This window comes from Fusarium oxysporum, chromosome 3 (assembly GCF_000149955.1).
Source record: "Fusarium oxysporum f. sp. lycopersici 4287 chromosome 3, whole genome shotgun sequence".
Lineage (NCBI taxonomy): Eukaryota > Fungi > Ascomycota > Sordariomycetes > Hypocreales > Nectriaceae > Fusarium > Fusarium oxysporum.
Genome location: NC_030988.1, coordinates 5,375,542 through 5,391,127, shown reverse-complemented (window position 1 = coordinate 5,391,127; position 15,586 = coordinate 5,375,542). Strand labels below are relative to the sequence as shown.

General features: G+C 47.5%; 6 protein-coding genes across 8 annotated transcripts; all 6 read left to right on the top strand.

The window, feature by feature from the left end:
• Positions 1-3,817: 3,817 nt before the first annotated feature.
• FOXG_21837 (uncharacterized protein) lies at positions 3,818-4,507 on the top strand (the record flags this gene model as incomplete). Its single annotated transcript, XM_018402206.1, has 1 exon — positions 3,818-4,507. One exon carries the CDS (start codon positions 3,818-3,820, stop codon positions 4,505-4,507), a length of 690 nt encoding a protein of 229 aa, XP_018254992.1.
• Positions 4,508-4,693: 186 nt separating this feature from the next.
• FOXG_14949 (uncharacterized protein) lies at positions 4,694-5,286 on the top strand (the record flags this gene model as incomplete). The annotated part of the gene is made up of 2 exons (XM_018395019.1): positions 4,694-4,798; positions 4,855-5,286. 2 exons carry the CDS (start codon positions 4,694-4,696, stop codon positions 5,284-5,286), a joined length of 537 nt encoding a protein of 178 aa, XP_018254991.1.
• A 1,216-nt stretch (positions 5,287-6,502) lies between these two features.
• On the top strand, positions 6,503-6,658 carry FOXG_21836 (uncharacterized protein; the record flags this gene model as incomplete). The annotated part of the gene is made up of 1 exon (XM_018402205.1): positions 6,503-6,658. The coding sequence occupies one exon, from the start codon at positions 6,503-6,505 to the stop codon at positions 6,656-6,658; it is 156 nt and encodes a 51-aa protein (XP_018254990.1).
• Positions 6,659-7,634: 976 nt separating this feature from the next.
• On the top strand, positions 7,635-9,157 carry FOXG_14948 (uncharacterized protein). 2 transcript variants are annotated; one of them, XM_018395018.1, is made up of 4 exons: positions 7,635-7,786; positions 7,841-8,026; positions 8,081-8,314; positions 8,373-9,157. In XM_018395018.1, the coding sequence occupies exons 1-3, from the start codon at positions 7,662-7,664 to the stop codon at positions 8,229-8,231; spliced, it is 462 nt and encodes a 153-aa protein (XP_018254989.1). In that variant the 5' UTR covers positions 7,635-7,661; the 3' UTR covers positions 8,232-8,314; positions 8,373-9,157. The 2 variants fall into 2 exon arrangements, with proteins under 2 accessions (XP_018254989.1, XP_018254988.1); XM_018395017.1 differs by having other exon boundaries at positions 8,081-9,157.
• A 212-nt stretch (positions 9,158-9,369) lies between these two features.
• On the top strand, positions 9,370-11,957 carry FOXG_14947 (uncharacterized protein; the record flags this gene model as incomplete). 2 transcript variants are annotated; one of them, XM_018395016.1, is made up of 6 exons in its annotated part: positions 9,477-10,245; positions 10,299-10,366; positions 10,431-10,492; positions 10,545-10,687; positions 10,745-10,950; positions 10,997-11,957. In XM_018395016.1, the coding sequence occupies 6 exons, from the start codon at positions 9,477-9,479 to the stop codon at positions 11,561-11,563; spliced, it is 1,815 nt and encodes a 604-aa protein (XP_018254987.1). In that variant the 3' UTR covers positions 11,564-11,957. The 2 variants fall into 2 exon arrangements, with proteins under 2 accessions (XP_018254986.1, XP_018254987.1); XM_018395015.1 differs by having other exon boundaries at positions 9,370-10,245; positions 10,545-10,950.
• Positions 11,958-13,332: 1,375 nt separating this feature from the next.
• Positions 13,333-13,428, top strand: FOXG_21835 (uncharacterized protein; the record flags this gene model as incomplete). Its single annotated transcript, XM_018402204.1, has 1 exon — positions 13,333-13,428. One exon carries the CDS (start codon positions 13,333-13,335, stop codon positions 13,426-13,428), a length of 96 nt encoding a protein of 31 aa, XP_018254985.1.
• Between the last annotated feature and the right edge of the window lie 2,158 nt (positions 13,429-15,586).

Sequence of the window (15,586 nt, the reverse complement as noted above, 5' to 3'; positions counted from 1 at the left end):
GCTCCAAGCAATTAGAGATGTAGAATGGTAAAATAGCTGTGCAATTTTTCGCCCGAATCCTGTGTGGCACCTGTTGAGCTGAGTTGATCGAATGGTTTGCATCGGCTGCCTAGCCTATACTAAAGCGCTCTAGCGAATTAGAAGACTAAATGACCATCTTGATGTTGATTGAGTTATGCTTCTTAGGACTATACAATGTAAAAAAAATAAAAAAAAGGAAGTGACCCCGAAATCATAAAAATATGCATTCGGCATAATGCCTCACTTCGTTGCGCAGAGGAGCCAAAGATACGTAACAGGCACAAATTCCCCTAGCATTTACATAGATCGCAGCGTTACAGCTTGCGTGGCGGCGGCGAGAGGACGTGAGTTTGTCGTTAGGCTGCTTCTGGACATAGGTGAAGTCGACGTTAAAGCCCAAGATAGGGATGGCTAGGCGCGTAAGATTGTCAAAAGAATCATGAGCACGAGAAAAAGCTCTCTCCAGAGCGGGAAAAGGAACCCCCGAGGCTAGCAGTCAAGTCGGAGAAACATCACAGCATAATGAATTGGCTACGTCGCACTAACCGGCATAGTGGATACTGGGCTATCTAATTGGCCCCACTGCTGAGGCTTTCAGCGCTCCAAATTCCTGTTGTCTTGCAGTTCGAACTAGAATAATTCATAGTGTCGCAATCATTCGGGGCTGGACTGACGTGAATGTCTGAATCCCGTTGTGAGAAGGTGCCGTGGCTTGAGGTCTAGAACCTCGATACCTATTTTTAAGGTTTTTGTCGCACTGAGCGTGCTTAAAGGGTTAGAGTGAATATGATGAGCAGCAGCAAATGTGGTGATTGATTGTTCTTCTGTGTGGGGTATTCCATCCCACAGGTTCTACTTTAAATCACCCAGCTTGATTACTAAGGGCTGTTGTTCCTGAGGATCATTGAGACCATGCCCGGCCTGCGACAGTTTTCAATACCCAGCCACATCGATGCTACAGCCCTATCAAGTATTGAAAGGGTGTGCTGCCAAGCCACCGGGCTGTCAACAGCAGGGTCAAGCCGCAAAAGTGTTGAGCCTCAACAGGCTATTCCTAGAAGCGCCTGGTCTGCTTAAAGTGTATGTCTCGTCTATCGACCTGGCCTAACTAGTATGGCTGAAGCCCCTTCTCAATGTCCTCCCCGCTCTCTGATAGGCTAGGGCACAGCCGCACAGGTCTTGTGTGGTCGGATCATACGGTCTCCGGGCTCCAATTGTCATATTGCTGCTAGAGGTGTAAGTGACATCCTTTAGATTAAAATAATCTAGCTGTACTTATCTGTCGATTCAAAAGTGTATATAACGGTCGTCAAGGTCCTAGCAAAAATCCCAATTCTCACCAGCATCACTACTGTCAATCACTTACTTAACAAAACAAATCAACTCAACCACATCTATCTTCACTTATCAGCTTAATCCTCTCGATAAAATGCATTTCACCACCGCTGCGCTCTCTGCCCTCCTCGCCTCCGCTGCCTTGGCCGTTCCCCTCAACTCCACTCCTTACGACAACCCAGACAGCAACATCTTCCCAGACTTTGACCGCTACTCGGACTGGGCCATCTGCAAGGGCAAGATCACCAAGGACCGCTTCCCTAACCTTCAGGCTCCCAAACGAGAGGGCGGCTGCGTCCGGTACTACCGGGGTATCGACATGACAGGCGTCGTCACAGAGCAACACTTCTTCTTTAAGGACGGCTTCAAGACCGCTTGCGACTGCGCCGCCAAGTGTTTAGAGGAACCCAATAAGTGCACGAACTGGGTGTGGAAGCATACCTTCATGCCGGAGGATGGTGGCAAGCGGTCGTGCACTCTGTACAGCAGTCCCAACCTGCCGACTGACGTGACGCTTAAGTACGACTTGGCGAACAGCAAGGGCTTCAACCTGTTGCAGGCTGCGAATAACCCGCAAGCTGGAGCTCCTGCGCCGTTGACTTTCCTGGACGCGGCTGGAACGATCCCTGACAGGTTTGGCGTGTCTGGCTTCATGGTGCAGGATCAGAACGGCAGACAGTTCTGTTAATGGGCTTGATATTCCATTGGATTGTGTCGGTCTTCGGATTGGCTTGAAGAGGGGGGTAGATTGGCACGATGTATTGCTTTTGATTTCATTTTTTATCTAGATGTTTAACTGTGTTTCCTTTATATGCTGTCAGTCCTTGATAAACTACCCTAAGTTACGAACAAGGGGTAGTATGCGCGTTTTAGAAAGGGGGTTTAGGTGACATATAGGCTCCCAACGGAAACATAGATGGTGTTAGTATACAGCACAAATAGAGAATCACCAGAGTCTAAAGATGAATTTATATAGTAGTGTCATTTATTTGGTAGCGTTGCAATGGAGTTGAAGTTTGGTATTAGCTTGAGCATTGTAGTTAAGTAGTGGATTGTATTGTTATGTATTTTATAAGCGAACGGCGGTTTTTCCACCCGACGCCTCTCCTTTTACTCTGACATCATGCCGCTCAACCGCACATTATGGAACCAAAATCAAGTGAAAAGAAAATACTACTAGCTGTTCAAGCTATTTGAGATAATGAAAAGTTTCCCGCAACTCAGGTGGTAAAAATCCACACTGTGCCTGAATTAACACTACGCGCCAGAATGAAAGGCCGTCCGTTGCGACGCCATATCATAGCCAACTCTTGAAAACTAACTATCTAGGGGGAAGAGGCCGTTTTTAAACATATTCTAGATCTGTATTCACGAGGCTTTGCGTCAAAGTTTGCTGACGTGGAAGATACGGCAAGAGCCTTATGCGAAGGTCCCGGCAAATTTTGGCTTGGGTCGAGCTTGTGCGAAACTTAAGGGTGAAGTATGGCATTGATGATATCGATATTTATTAACTTTGACGGAACCGGGTTTATAATGGTATTATTACCCTAACTATGGTTATAATACGCTTCGAACGGAGCGGAGAACCGAAAAGGACCCAGCCAAGTAATCGCGAATGGACCACGGTGATTCAGGGGGTTAATACATAAGGCTGGCGCATCCCGCCGTTTATCAGGTGTAGAGGGCCTACCACCTCGCCAACTGGTACTCAGAGTGCAACCACTTACTAGATTGGATTATTAAGCCTACCGAAAACGTATAGAAAAATAATAATACAGGCTTGAATGGATCAGCATTTCGATAAACAAATAGCTCAACGCAAGAATGGCGTCTATTGCATGTTAGTGATTGACGGTCACTTGAGACATCTCTCCCCGGTTTCGGCCGGTTCTGTAGGGGCAAGGAGGTAGTCGCGGTTCTATGCCTCCTCATTTATCAAATCCTCTTCAGCCCCTAGGCCTCAGGCGCTTCGGCCCTCTGGGGCGGGCATACACGTATCAGGATGAGCAGCTGGTCAAGTCACACATTAACCACGTGACCAAGATCGATTTCATCGTTTTTAAGGCCACGTTCTTTGCCGGTAAGGGAAAACAAACATTAAATCAGGGGCTAGTGCATCAGGATTAGTACCTCTGGGCCCAGAAATTGTCCTGTCAAAGCTGAACATCAAGTTGCGGACGCCAGCGAGACCTTGGACTTCCCAGAGACATCTATAAAGGTCGGAGGGGTCAGGGTTGACCTTTGCGTTTAAACAGAATAAAAGAACAAATCTCGACGCAACACCTCCCAACCGTAGCAACGCGTAGTTGGTGAGCGGACGCGAACACGCGTGAATTACAGCATATATTAACTAGTAATCACCTTTTAGATGGTTTATAGAGATTCTTCCCCTTAACCAAGCCCGAGATATAAGGGGCATATACCCAATCGCGGTATAACAAGTTTCTTTCCGGTGAAGACAATGGGCCCTATTAAGCAAACTCAATTATCCAACTCAATCCATCCATTCGTTATTCTTTCAGAATATCAACTTCTAGTATGCGAGTTAAGCGGATTTGCAACCCTCCCCAACGAGGTCAACACACACCACAGGACAAAACACAAGGATATTGCTCTGGAATGCCGGCATGGATTGGTAAAGCAGGTCAAAGCAATCCCAAATCTTCTCCAAGACCAGTCTAAGCTCCGACCACCACGCATAGTGACTAAACCGATTTCTTGCCTTGCTGCACCGAGATTGGACGGGCTGAAGTGCCAGAAATGTGGCCGTATGTTCCGGCAATCCCAAAAGATGCGGCTCCATTGTATGGAGGAGCAGCTGTGGAAAAGCCCAAGAGGAAGAGGAAGGCCGATATCAGGTCTGGAGGCATCTGTTGAATTACCATGGATCGAGGGCGTTGCCTGTCAACGGTTCAACCCTTCTCGGGAAGGTAGTAGATGGTTTGAGGTCCTTCGAGAAACTGGAAAATTGAAGAAGGGAGCAAGACTCGCAAAATCATCTCGGCCTGATTCGAGCAAAGGCGTCCGAAACCTGAACTGTGAGGCGCGCGCCCATCTAAGCGATGTATTAGAGCGAGAGGAGAATTATTTTGACCAGATGAATCAGCCACGCATGAGTGCCAAGGACTTGGGCAGCGATGCTCTTGCATAATGACAACGATAGGTCTTAGTGCTTCCGACAACACTCAGCTGTAACTAGCCACGGTGTCTATAAGACAAAATTCCGACGAGCGCCACTTTGATGTCTGCTTTATGGTTATATATGTTCCCCTGATGCCCGGTACAGCTTCAGATATCAAGCATCCTTCGCCAACCAACCAAGCCATTCACTTTCATCATGCCCGTTGTAGCTATCGCAGGAGGCACCGGTAGTGTCGGCCGCTTCATCGTTGAAGAGATTGTCGTAGATGGCAAACTCGAGGTCATCCTTCTGAGCCACAAGGTTTGTTCATGGTGACTTGATGCCGGGACTCTCCAGCTAACTATATCTACCCACAGGCTAACCTGGCACTGGAGAAAGAGCTTGGCGCACGTATTCTGCCCATCGATTACTCCGATCCCAATACCATTGCGAACTTGCTCGAAGAAAACCACGTTGACGTCGTCATTGCCGCGCTAGGTGGACGTACACCTCCCGAGCAGGAACATGGTCTTATCCAAGCCGCCGCCAAGTCCAAAGCCACCAAGCGATATATCCCCAGCGTCTGGGGTGTCAAGTGGCGTCCGGCGTATTCTTGGTTCTTCAATGCCGCGGTCAAGTTGTCTCTCTTCGATGCGCTGGAGAAGACTGAATTGGAGTGGACCGCGGTTGTGAATGGCTTCTTTCTTGATTATTGGGGTGCTCCGAATCTCAAGACATACCTCGATCATCTGACTATAGTTTTGGACATTCCTGCAAGAAAGGCTGCGATCCTAGGCAACCCGAACTAGCCTGCGGTCTTTACATATACTAAAGATGTTGCCAAGTTTACAGCTAAGCTCTTGACGCTGGAGAAGTGGGAGCCAGTATCTTATATCATCGGCGACAGGCTTACATGGAAGGAATTTACACAGCTTGCCGAAGAGGTTACTGGTAAGGACTGCCCTTCTACTCTCATCATAATATCTGACTATGGAAACTAACAAAGATCATCAGGCGACAAATTTGAGATTACCTACGATTCAGTCGAGCTGCTTGAATCAGGAAAGGTCACGGAGCTTCCGGGTCACATACCTGTCTACCCCTTCTTCCCTAAAGAAGCACTGCAAGGCATGCTGGCCGAGCTCGGTATCTTGTTTGACCAGGGGATTTTTGGTCCACTCACTTGTCTGGTCCACTCGCTTATCATGTACGTTACTAAACTTCATAATTATATTCTATTTAAGCCTAAGCCAGCCCTAAATAATAGTTAGATCTTTATATTTAGCTCTCTAGTAGTTATATATTTTGGGAAAAGAAAAACACATCTTAAGCTCTTGTTATCACTTTATGAAGTTATAAACCCAGTGCTTGCTAACAGGTGGCACATCGCGGTCAGCTAGCAGAAAATCGGCTATTTCTTTAATATAGCACAGTCGCAAGGGAAATCCACGCGAATCTAGGCCGAGAATAAAGTGAACTATAATCTGTCCTTCTAGATCAGATGGCCTTCAAGAATTTGGGATAGAGTCACGTCGCGATTACATGCCATTTTGGCGGCGACGTAAAGCAAAGTGGTTAACTTAATATATATATCTGCGGTGTGTCGGACTCATTTTTGAGTCATTTTGAAGGAGAGCCTACGAAACTCGGGCAACGCGAATTAACATCGAGTGAGACGCGGTAGAAGGCCAGCGCCCCCGATGCTAGCGGCGACGACACGGGGGCGGGTCTCGTCCATTCATGGTTTAGGGCTATTGACAAGCCGAATTAATAAGAAGAGAGGTTCAGGTAATGATACAGTACCGTCATCTATGATATTTTTCCTGTCTTTGCACGATCAGGCTGGCCTCATAACCTCTATGTCATGATACCTGACACCTGTCGTCACTTGGAGGTTCCTCTCCTGTCAATGCACCCCTACACGATCGATGAACACCTTCTCGACGGACCCGGTCGCACTTTTTCTATCCCAGAGCTTCACCAGGGGCACGCAATGATGAGCCACAGATTGAGGTGACTGGCAACATGGTCGCGGGCGTGGAGAAGAAGACAAACAAGTGGCCCAAGGACGTGGACAACGACAAGGAGTATTCCGAGAACGAGGAGCCGGTTCGGGATCTTCTCAAATTCAGGACCATGACGATGATGAATTCTGCTACGAGTGGGTCCGGTATTGGATAAGAGCGTGCCGTTGTGGTGGAAGGACAGAACCGCCTCAGGCCTTTGAGTGAGTTCGGCAAGCAAAGCCATGGCTACATGAAAAAGGCTTTGGCGTCGACATCTGTGGAGGTGGGCATTCTATCGGCCTAACACCGGCACCCTCAAAGTGAAGTGACAGGTGATTAAGCTTTCTTGAGGTGTTTTTGGAACAAAGTTCTCAAGTCCGCTGACCCTACCCTTGAGAGTTCCTGATCCAGGCTCCATCTAAGTAGAGGCCATTCTCATACTGGGCGCACATGAATACTACCCAGAGACGTCATTATAGGCGAATGAGGATGATGCCGCAAGAAAGTCGATCCAATGGAGATGCGTAGGTGACAGGCTGGGAGTGTTAGTTAGCGTCATTTCGGGAATGGAACTTGTTTCCATCGCCTTGCCCCTCAAGGTTAGTGAAGTCCAGGTGGGCTAAAATGACAAGAATCACGCCACAGATCTGCCAGATATAACGAATACCAACGCCAATCTACCTCGATATCTCAGCTAAATGTATACAAGACACCTATTCTAAGACTAGAAACTACCCGTATCCAAACCACCAATGCATCCACGCCCAAAATATACCACCGCCAACTAGACCACCGACGTCAAGTGTGTCCCGAGGACGCTGGGAAGCGGGATCGGCGGGTGTCACGCGCCCGCTCGTCAACGTCACGGAGGCAGCGGCGCTCGGCGTAGGCAATATGCAATACGGCGACACCCTAGGCAGCACCAGCACGAGCGTATAGACCAGAGAGTCTGGTTCAACAACGTGGACGAGGATGTGGCGAAAGTGGGGCGAGTGGAAGGGGCCCTCAGGCTGACCTGCAGGGGTGGAAGATGTTTTTTCTTGAAACTCGGACGTTGAGGCCAGGGAAACGTCCACTTTATACTGCTATATAAACAATCCAAATCAGGCAGCCACGTAATTAGATTTATTGCACCTAGAATCTGATCGTATCACATAATATGCCCAGCCATATTCAGCATGGTAGCCGTTATTCCTTCAGTTGCATCCGACGAGGCTAGCTGCCACTCGCCGCCAGCCACGGACTTGTCACTGGGACTCATCATCTTCGCCATCTACATCCTGGCACTAGCATGTCATGTCATGTGCGTTTCCCGACTTCGAAATATCAGTGGTAATATATACTAAGGTACATCAAGCTCTTGGCTTCTCACACCCAACGGGCATCTAACGCAGGATCCAGTGGCCTCGGATCATGAAACTTTGTCCAACAACGACAGTTTTGAGCCGGTGATGCTAGACCAAATTGCCCCTGCACGAACTTACAGGCAGTGGACAGCCGAAATGAAGGATGTGGTGAACACCTCATCCGGTTTCAATACCTGGTGAGCAGAAAAGTCTAATTCTACGTCAATTCCATTTTTCTGACTACTTCTCAGCGCGATTTGTTTGGGGTCAATGGAGGACAAGGACATAATCCGTCATTTACAATGCTGTCACGTCTTTCATTCGAGTTGCTTCAGTCAATGGTTCTTTAGGCGCCACGATACGTGTCCTATATGTAAATCACGGATTATGCCGCCCAGCTAAACTCTAGAAGGACTGCCCAAGCCTTATACGCTTCGGTAATATCATTTGGAACACTCCCACAAACTTTGTCACGGCGTGGATTTGTAAGCTTTTGTGACTTTTCCAGCCATCTGTCCGGCGCTAATCATGCGCGTTGCCAAGCTTGCCTACACTTGTTTTGCAGTCGGCGATTGAAAACTATTCATCTACGAGCGATAGAGGTAGGTGCTATTAATGAAACCCTAACCTTAACCCTAATCCTCTAATAGTCTCATATGTGCGACGCATCAGCCCTAATCTTTCCCAAATCTAGAGACATAAAGGGCATTTGGAGAAGAAAACTTTCTCAGCGGCATCGTGGAGAGAAGGAACTTATTCCGATCAGTAACCATGTTACTCAAAAGACAGTTTGAAAGGTTATCACCATGATGAAAGCATTGTTTTCCTAAGCATCATTGTATTTGTGCAGCTTTACTGTTCGCCAATGCACCATCATTCTTTTTTAAAAGACCACATCTAAAGGACATTCCAGCCACAACAGTCGTGATGTGTCAGGCATTGTTCAAGTCATTGACGGTATTTATCCATCCCTACCGCTTCTGGTAGGCTAGGCTATGACATTCGAGGATGGATGTTGGTCGTAATGTCACCGTTATGATGAAACAATTGGCTCGGGCTACCGTATTTGGAATGTTCAACTGGAAGTAAGGAAGGTTAGTGAGAGATTGAGTACACAGTAGGGCAAGCCGGGTTGCAGAGCATATTGGTACCATGATGACCGCCTTGGGACATAAATGAAAGCCAGTAGTACAGTATAATTTGCAAAAGGTCGAGCTGTTGGATAGCAATGTTTGCTTCTCGACGAGATAAATGTGTTTCTTACTTGGCGCACTACCAAACTATGGATCAACAACATCACCTCGGTATTTCTACAATAATTAGAGCAATTTGAATGCCACATTGTTCCTCACGACTTACCCAGTGCAGGCACTTGATGAGGCAATGAGCAGAATCATGTTGCGCTAGAATACAGACGTTCTCTGCACCTTCAACCCCGCATCTCCAGACGCAACGTCATCGATCGACAGCAGCCAACCCGCTAATTGGCTCAGGCAGGCCCTCCATTTCATAGCCCAGATCGACATACTGGGGGGCATCTGTTGTGCTGGCTAAAGAGAGACTAGGCTTACTCTTGCGCTTCTACTGAGACTACCATTGTATATTTATCGCAACGACCCATCGGAATCGTTTTAGTTGTACACCACGATGGCGGCATCAGCAGCATCTCGCGAGTCCAAGCATGCGCCAAGCGACGCCTCGGGCTATCTGTTTCTGTATCAAGACGAGGGTGGCGGTTACGACGATGGCCAAAGAACGTCAGTGCCCGCTGTGGTCCCTCGCAAGCTGAACAGGGGGCTCCGAAATATGACTCTCCTTATCTCAACAGCTGCTATTATTTTCTTGGCCTCGAATATATACCTCGGCCTTCCTCCCTACGCCTTCTCCGACTCCGGCTCCGGCTCCGGCTCCGGCTCCGGCTCCGGCTCATGTCCGTGTCAACCATCCCGAGTGCCTCAGTATTTCCAGACCTCACCGGAGCTATGGCCCGGCGCTACTGCCACTGGCAAGCCAGCCTTCATGGCTCAGACTCGTGTCTTTGAGCCTACAGCTGCAGCTACCTTTGTACCGAATGATCCATTACAGACCTCCATCCCCATTGAGGGTATGGAGGAAGGCAACAAAAGCATTTTCAAAATGATGGGCCATTTGAGCCCTTACTCCCCATCTCCCGGCTTCGGCGTGGATGAGTACCCTATTCCCGAGGGTGCCGAAATCGTTCAGATTCAGATGCTATCACGCCATGGCGCACGATACCCAAATCCTGGCTCCGATGTGGCAGGGCTAGGTGAGCGCATCGCCAATGCCTCAGGCAAGTTTAATACTAAGGGGCCTCTGGAGTTTCTCATGGACTGGAAGTACGAACTTGGACAAGACATTCTAGTCCCCAGGGGGCGCCAAGAGCTTTTCGAGTCTGGTGAGCAAACATGAACGAAGAACCTTGATCTTTGCGCTAATTCTGTGCGGCAGGTGTTCTACATAGTTACATGTATGGCCGCTTATACAACCCTCATAGCAAGCTTATTGTTAGAACTACGGTACATCGCACTCTTAGTAGCTTATCTTAGTCCAAGGCGTTTTTTTAAAGCTGACCGTAGATAGACTCGAGATCGAATGCTGAAATCGGCCGAGAACTGGGTGGCCGGCTTTTTCGGTCTGGAATGGTATGCTTATGATCGTGCAAGATGGAAGCACTTCAAGTATTGACTCTGATAGGACAAACAATGCCACTATCGAAGTAATTATAGAGGCTGCGGGCTTTAACAACTCACTTGCTGGAGACCTAAACTGCCCCAAAACAGCCAAGGCCGATTACAAATCGCCGGTGGAAGCTTGGGTCGAGATATATCTTCAAAATGGTATGCTTCTAGCTTTGTTTCGACAAACAGGGACTGAGACTGATTTCATTTTTGCAGCGACCTCTCGGTTCAACAACATGACTGATGGATTCAAATGGACCCTGGCGGATGTTTATGCTGCCCAAAAGATGTGTTCATTAGAGACGGTTGCCTATGGGTTCAGTAGGTTCTGTGATCTATTTACTTACGGAGAATGGCAGAGCTTTAGCTACTCTATCGATCTCTCATTCTCTTCTGGCGCAGCGTTCCATAGTGCCACTGGCGTAAGTTATTTGCTCGCATACGTATGTGGTGCTAACTATGTTGTAGCGGGCCGTTGGCCTGGGCTACCAACAAGAGGTTATTGCACGCCTCAAAAATCACACACTAGGCTACTCTGGCTCTCAGATCAATACGACACTCGACGGCATGAAGGAGACCTTCCCCTTGAATCAGAGCCTTTACTTTGACTTCTCTCACGACAAGGACATTATATCCATCTTGACGGCATTTGGCTTCCGCCAGTTTGCAGAGAAGCTCCCCGCTGATAAATACCCCGGCGATCACGAATTTACCGTCTCACATATCACACCGTTCGGCGCTCGCCTAGATATCGAGATCATCAAGGCGCATAAGCCTATCTCGCCTGCGAGAGACCGCTACCTTGAGGGAAATGACACCAAGTATATCCACTTCGTTCTCAACCAGAGAACTATCCCTCTGGGTAAGAGTTTCCCCGAGTGCGATGTTAATCGCAAGGATGGTTGGTGCGAACTTGACACGTTCCTCAAAGTGCAGGAAGAAATGGCAGATAAAGCCAAGTTCGATTACGCCTGCTTTGGGGACTATCCATCATTACCATATGGCAAGGTAACAGACGGTGCTCCTCCGTCCTAATACATATACGATACAAATGTGGTGTAAGAGAGATAGATTGCTATAAAACGCTACGTAAGGCCGTGACAGTGCCACTGGGGATAATTTTCCTATACATGGAAACGGAGATAGCGTCTTGGAAGGATATCAAGGTCACAAAATGAGGCTTGAAGGGATTTTGTGTTGCAGCATATAGGCGGATAGTAGACACGCTTCACAAATACTATTAAGGTTTGAAAAATGACGGACAACCTGATTCCTAACCACCTAATCTACGGTACTAGACTGCGGGTATGTTACGTACGTCCTCAAAGTCTTGCACGTCGCTTGTCCAAAGCCAGGTACATTTACCAAGCATTAAAGAAGATCACGCACTTGCGGTGGATATGTTCTTGCGCTATAAATTGACACACACATTAGCTGAATGGTTGTATAAGTATGGTATATTTCTTTTTTACTACGTATTACTTCGCTACCTGGTAACATACGGAATAGAGAACATCGTAAAGCCAGAATGACAAACCCCGCTATAAGAACGTTCTGTTATAAGCACGGTGTAAGGACAGATAGTCGGTGTTGTTAGCTTGATTCTCAGTGCGTATCCTTCTTCTAGTCAGCTATCTACTAGTTGTGACCATGACTGAACACGGCCTGAACCTGACATGCTAGTGAGGTGGTCATGTAAAGTTTAATTGAGCAGGCACAGCGAAGTGATATAGTCCTCGCGAGGGCAGGGAGTTCTACCATATACGAGAACTGGAACCGATTAGAAATCGATCACGAGTTAGAAAGGCTTCTTGGTCCGGAAGAGCGCTATGATACTGAGATCGACTAGGCAAAATCCAGAGTAAAGCAACTACTTAGAGTGTTGACAAATGCACCGGATACAAGCGTCGATGATGGGCTTGCACTGACCTACCACTCACGCAAAGCGGCTCAAGGTTTTCGCCTTATTAAGTTCGCAAGCACCACTGTTCATGGAGATTTATTGCCTGACTCATAGTTTTTAGGAATAGTGGTTGCTTTATAGAATCTTTCTCTCGTCACATAGCTTATATTGCATGTATTTCGTTGTAGATGAGGTTTCATGATGTAAGTAGTCACGTAGCTATGTTTATTACTAAGGAAACTAGCTATTTTAGTATTACACCGCCTTAATATCGCGACGAGAAGCTAGACGCCTAGGCTTTATATACTTTCTAGTTACCTTTTTCTCATTCAGTAAATCATAGGATTTATAAATCTCAAAATTAACCATCTTGCTAATACCTCGCTTTCCGTCTTTATTTTCAAGCTCGATCTCTGAGGCCGTCCTTTAAGATACCCCAGACTCAAGGATACGCTCCTGTGAGCTTATCTGGACAATGTTACTTCCACCTCCGTGGATCTCAATTATTTGATCGTTTGGCGCTACAGAATACAACTTCTTATTGGTAGTTGAGGTGAATTGTTTGGGCCCACTTCTGGATGTCTGACTTCGAGAGGAGGATGTATACGCCTGATCCGTAAATACCAATCTCGACGCGAGCATGTCAATGCTACGAGATGAAAGTTAGTAAGCGTATGGCAAGAGTATCTGTATGGCAGGAATAGGTTCAACTGACAACATGACGAAAGGGAAGAGGCATTCCATTGTGTAGACAAATCGGTCTAGTTGGCTTGCTACGTTCGTCGCGCTCTGCGCGGTAGTCTGGAAGGAGTACGTGATAGCTCTCATGACGCCAATAACGGCGAGCAGAGCCAGACGAACCTCAGTGCTTCGCATTAAATATCGAAAGAGGCCCGCCTCAATGGCTGCTTTTAGGAACGTGGTTTTTGCGGAGGCGAAGACGGTTAAGAGGAAGTATGCGCTGACGCACTCCACCGCGGCGATCGAGACGAAGTAGCCGATATAAAGATTGTCTATGATTTCCTGATATGAACCACCTCCGTCTAGAATGGATCTAACCCTCGTGACGGCGATCGTTATTCTGAGGGCTGAGATTATGACTATAATGGCCCAAAATAAACCGGTAAAGATGTGCCTGCGGTGGTTTCGTAGCACACGGCTCGGGATCACGTAGCTATAGAATGAGAGCCCCGCTCCTTGGACCTTTTGAACACTAATCCAACGTCAGCGAGAAATGCCCACATTTTGAATATTTGTCCAAAGCAAGAAGACCCTTACCAACCAAAACAAGTCCGCAAATGCCGACGCTACGGCCTTGCCCTTGACGGGGTTCCCTTCGGCGTAGAATGCATAATAGCACAGCCCGTTCGCGATGGCCCCCAGGCAGACTTTATTAGTGGAACGGCGGATATTTGTGAAAGGCTGACGATGCTGCAAACGAGAAAGCCAAAGAGGACGTTTCCGATTCCAATCGTGCTCAGGATGGACCAACTGAGCTCAAAGTACACAAGATCGGATGAGCTCAAGATAGCAGCGTATGGTGGAACCGGAGCAAGACACACGGAAAAATGGCGAAAACGGTTTAAGAGCAAGGGCAAGATGGGAACATTAAGTAATGTACGGAAGCTATGCATGTTGTCACTCGACAGGTGTTAGTAATGTCGGGCACCCGCGCAGTCCGTTTAGATTCTATGTTCCGACCAACCTCGCCAATGGTGCCAAAGCAATCATGCAACCAGCGCGCAAATGATGTGCGGTAAATGCCGAAGCTGGAATATGGCTGACGGCCTACTCCGTAGAACTGCGATGCCTGACTCGTTCATCGCTGACCAATAGCCAAGCTTTGTACCAGCCCCGGAACTTCCCGCAACGATTATTCAACGCTAGACAGCGTACCAAGAACGAGATAAACTTAGTAATAAACTAACCCCGACCGATATCCTAGATAGGAAAGGAATTGCACTAACGAAAAATAGGCTTTCAACCTTGTAACATGTGAGGATACTCAGGCTATGACAACTATCTCTGTTATGACGATGGTCTTCCTACCCGCAACATTTGTCTCGGTACATGGGCTCATATCTAGCGTGTCAAGTCTAGAAATGCTTACAGATAGTTACATAGGCTATTCTGAGTACTAGCTTTTTTTATATCAACGAGAATGGATGGACGGTCTCGGACAAGGTTTGGATATTCTGGGTCGTGACAATTCCGTTAACACTGGTGGGTGTTCTGGTATATGCATGTCTAACAATTGGGCGAGGATCTTGTTGTAGGAGAAAGTTACAGGGGCTGTATTAATACATACGTTCTTTTATATACATACATTCCTATCGAGGCTGCCACTATATGGATTAGTCTTTAAGAGAACACCAATAATTGGTTTATCGAACGATTCCGCTTAGATTTTATCGATTACCGTCTCAGAATCAAGGGCATATCATGCTGGGGGACTGAAATCGACATAGACTGACTGCAACGGTGACGGTATTAATGTACCTATCGTTTCAGTTCAAAGGTCAAAGCCTGGAATGGCAATCATCTTGCCATGAATAGTACGTTGGTGTCCGTTACCCTGCAGTATAGTAGTATTCCTAATCCTGTCCGACGAATGCCCCAGCAGGAGACTTTTCGGGCCGATGACCCCCGGGACGCAAAATATACATAAATAAATATTTCGACGAACATCTTCCTTTGTCGTCTCACTTTCTTGACATACAAGCGTTAAAAAAAATGGTCGTGTCTACACTGAAATCCTTAACAAGTGCACTCCAAACACTTCAACCTGCGCTCTGCGCAGTCGCAAGCGGCGGCGATGGCTTCGTCTACGGCGAAAACGGCTTGCCTCTCCTGTTCGTTCCTGCAATATCGGTTTCAGCTGGGCCGGGTCACTGATTGGTTGAAACCTCCGGGCCTGGGTTATGTGTTAGACGCGACAGAGGTTTAGGGTTCAAGAAAGTCAAGATATTCCTACCGTTTGGAAATAGCAACACAACGCTATGTCAAGGTGCAGAACCGTTATTCACTCAGTCCAGCTCAGTAGGGTCGACGTATGATGGAAGATTACGTACAACTGAACGAGGAGCCCGGGATCACTGAAATGGCTGAAGGAAGCGCTCATAGAGCAAAATAGCAAGCAGCAGGAGACGCCCCAA

What these genes read in the sequence shown, in the direction of transcription:
- FOXG_14948 (XM_018395018.1), top strand. Translation starts at nt 7,662, where the DNA reads ATGGTAGCCGTTATTCCTTCAGTTGCATCCGACGAGGCTAGCTGCCAC. An exon ending in GCACTAGCATGTCATGTCAT is followed by an intron (nt 7,787 to 7,840) that starts GTGCGTTTCCCG and finishes AGGTACATCAAG; the next exon opens with CTCTTGGCTTCTCACACCCA. An exon ending in TCATCCGGTTTCAATACCTG is followed by an intron (nt 8,027 to 8,080) that starts GTGAGCAGAAAA and finishes ACTACTTCTCAG; the next exon opens with CGCGATTTGTTTGGGGTCAA.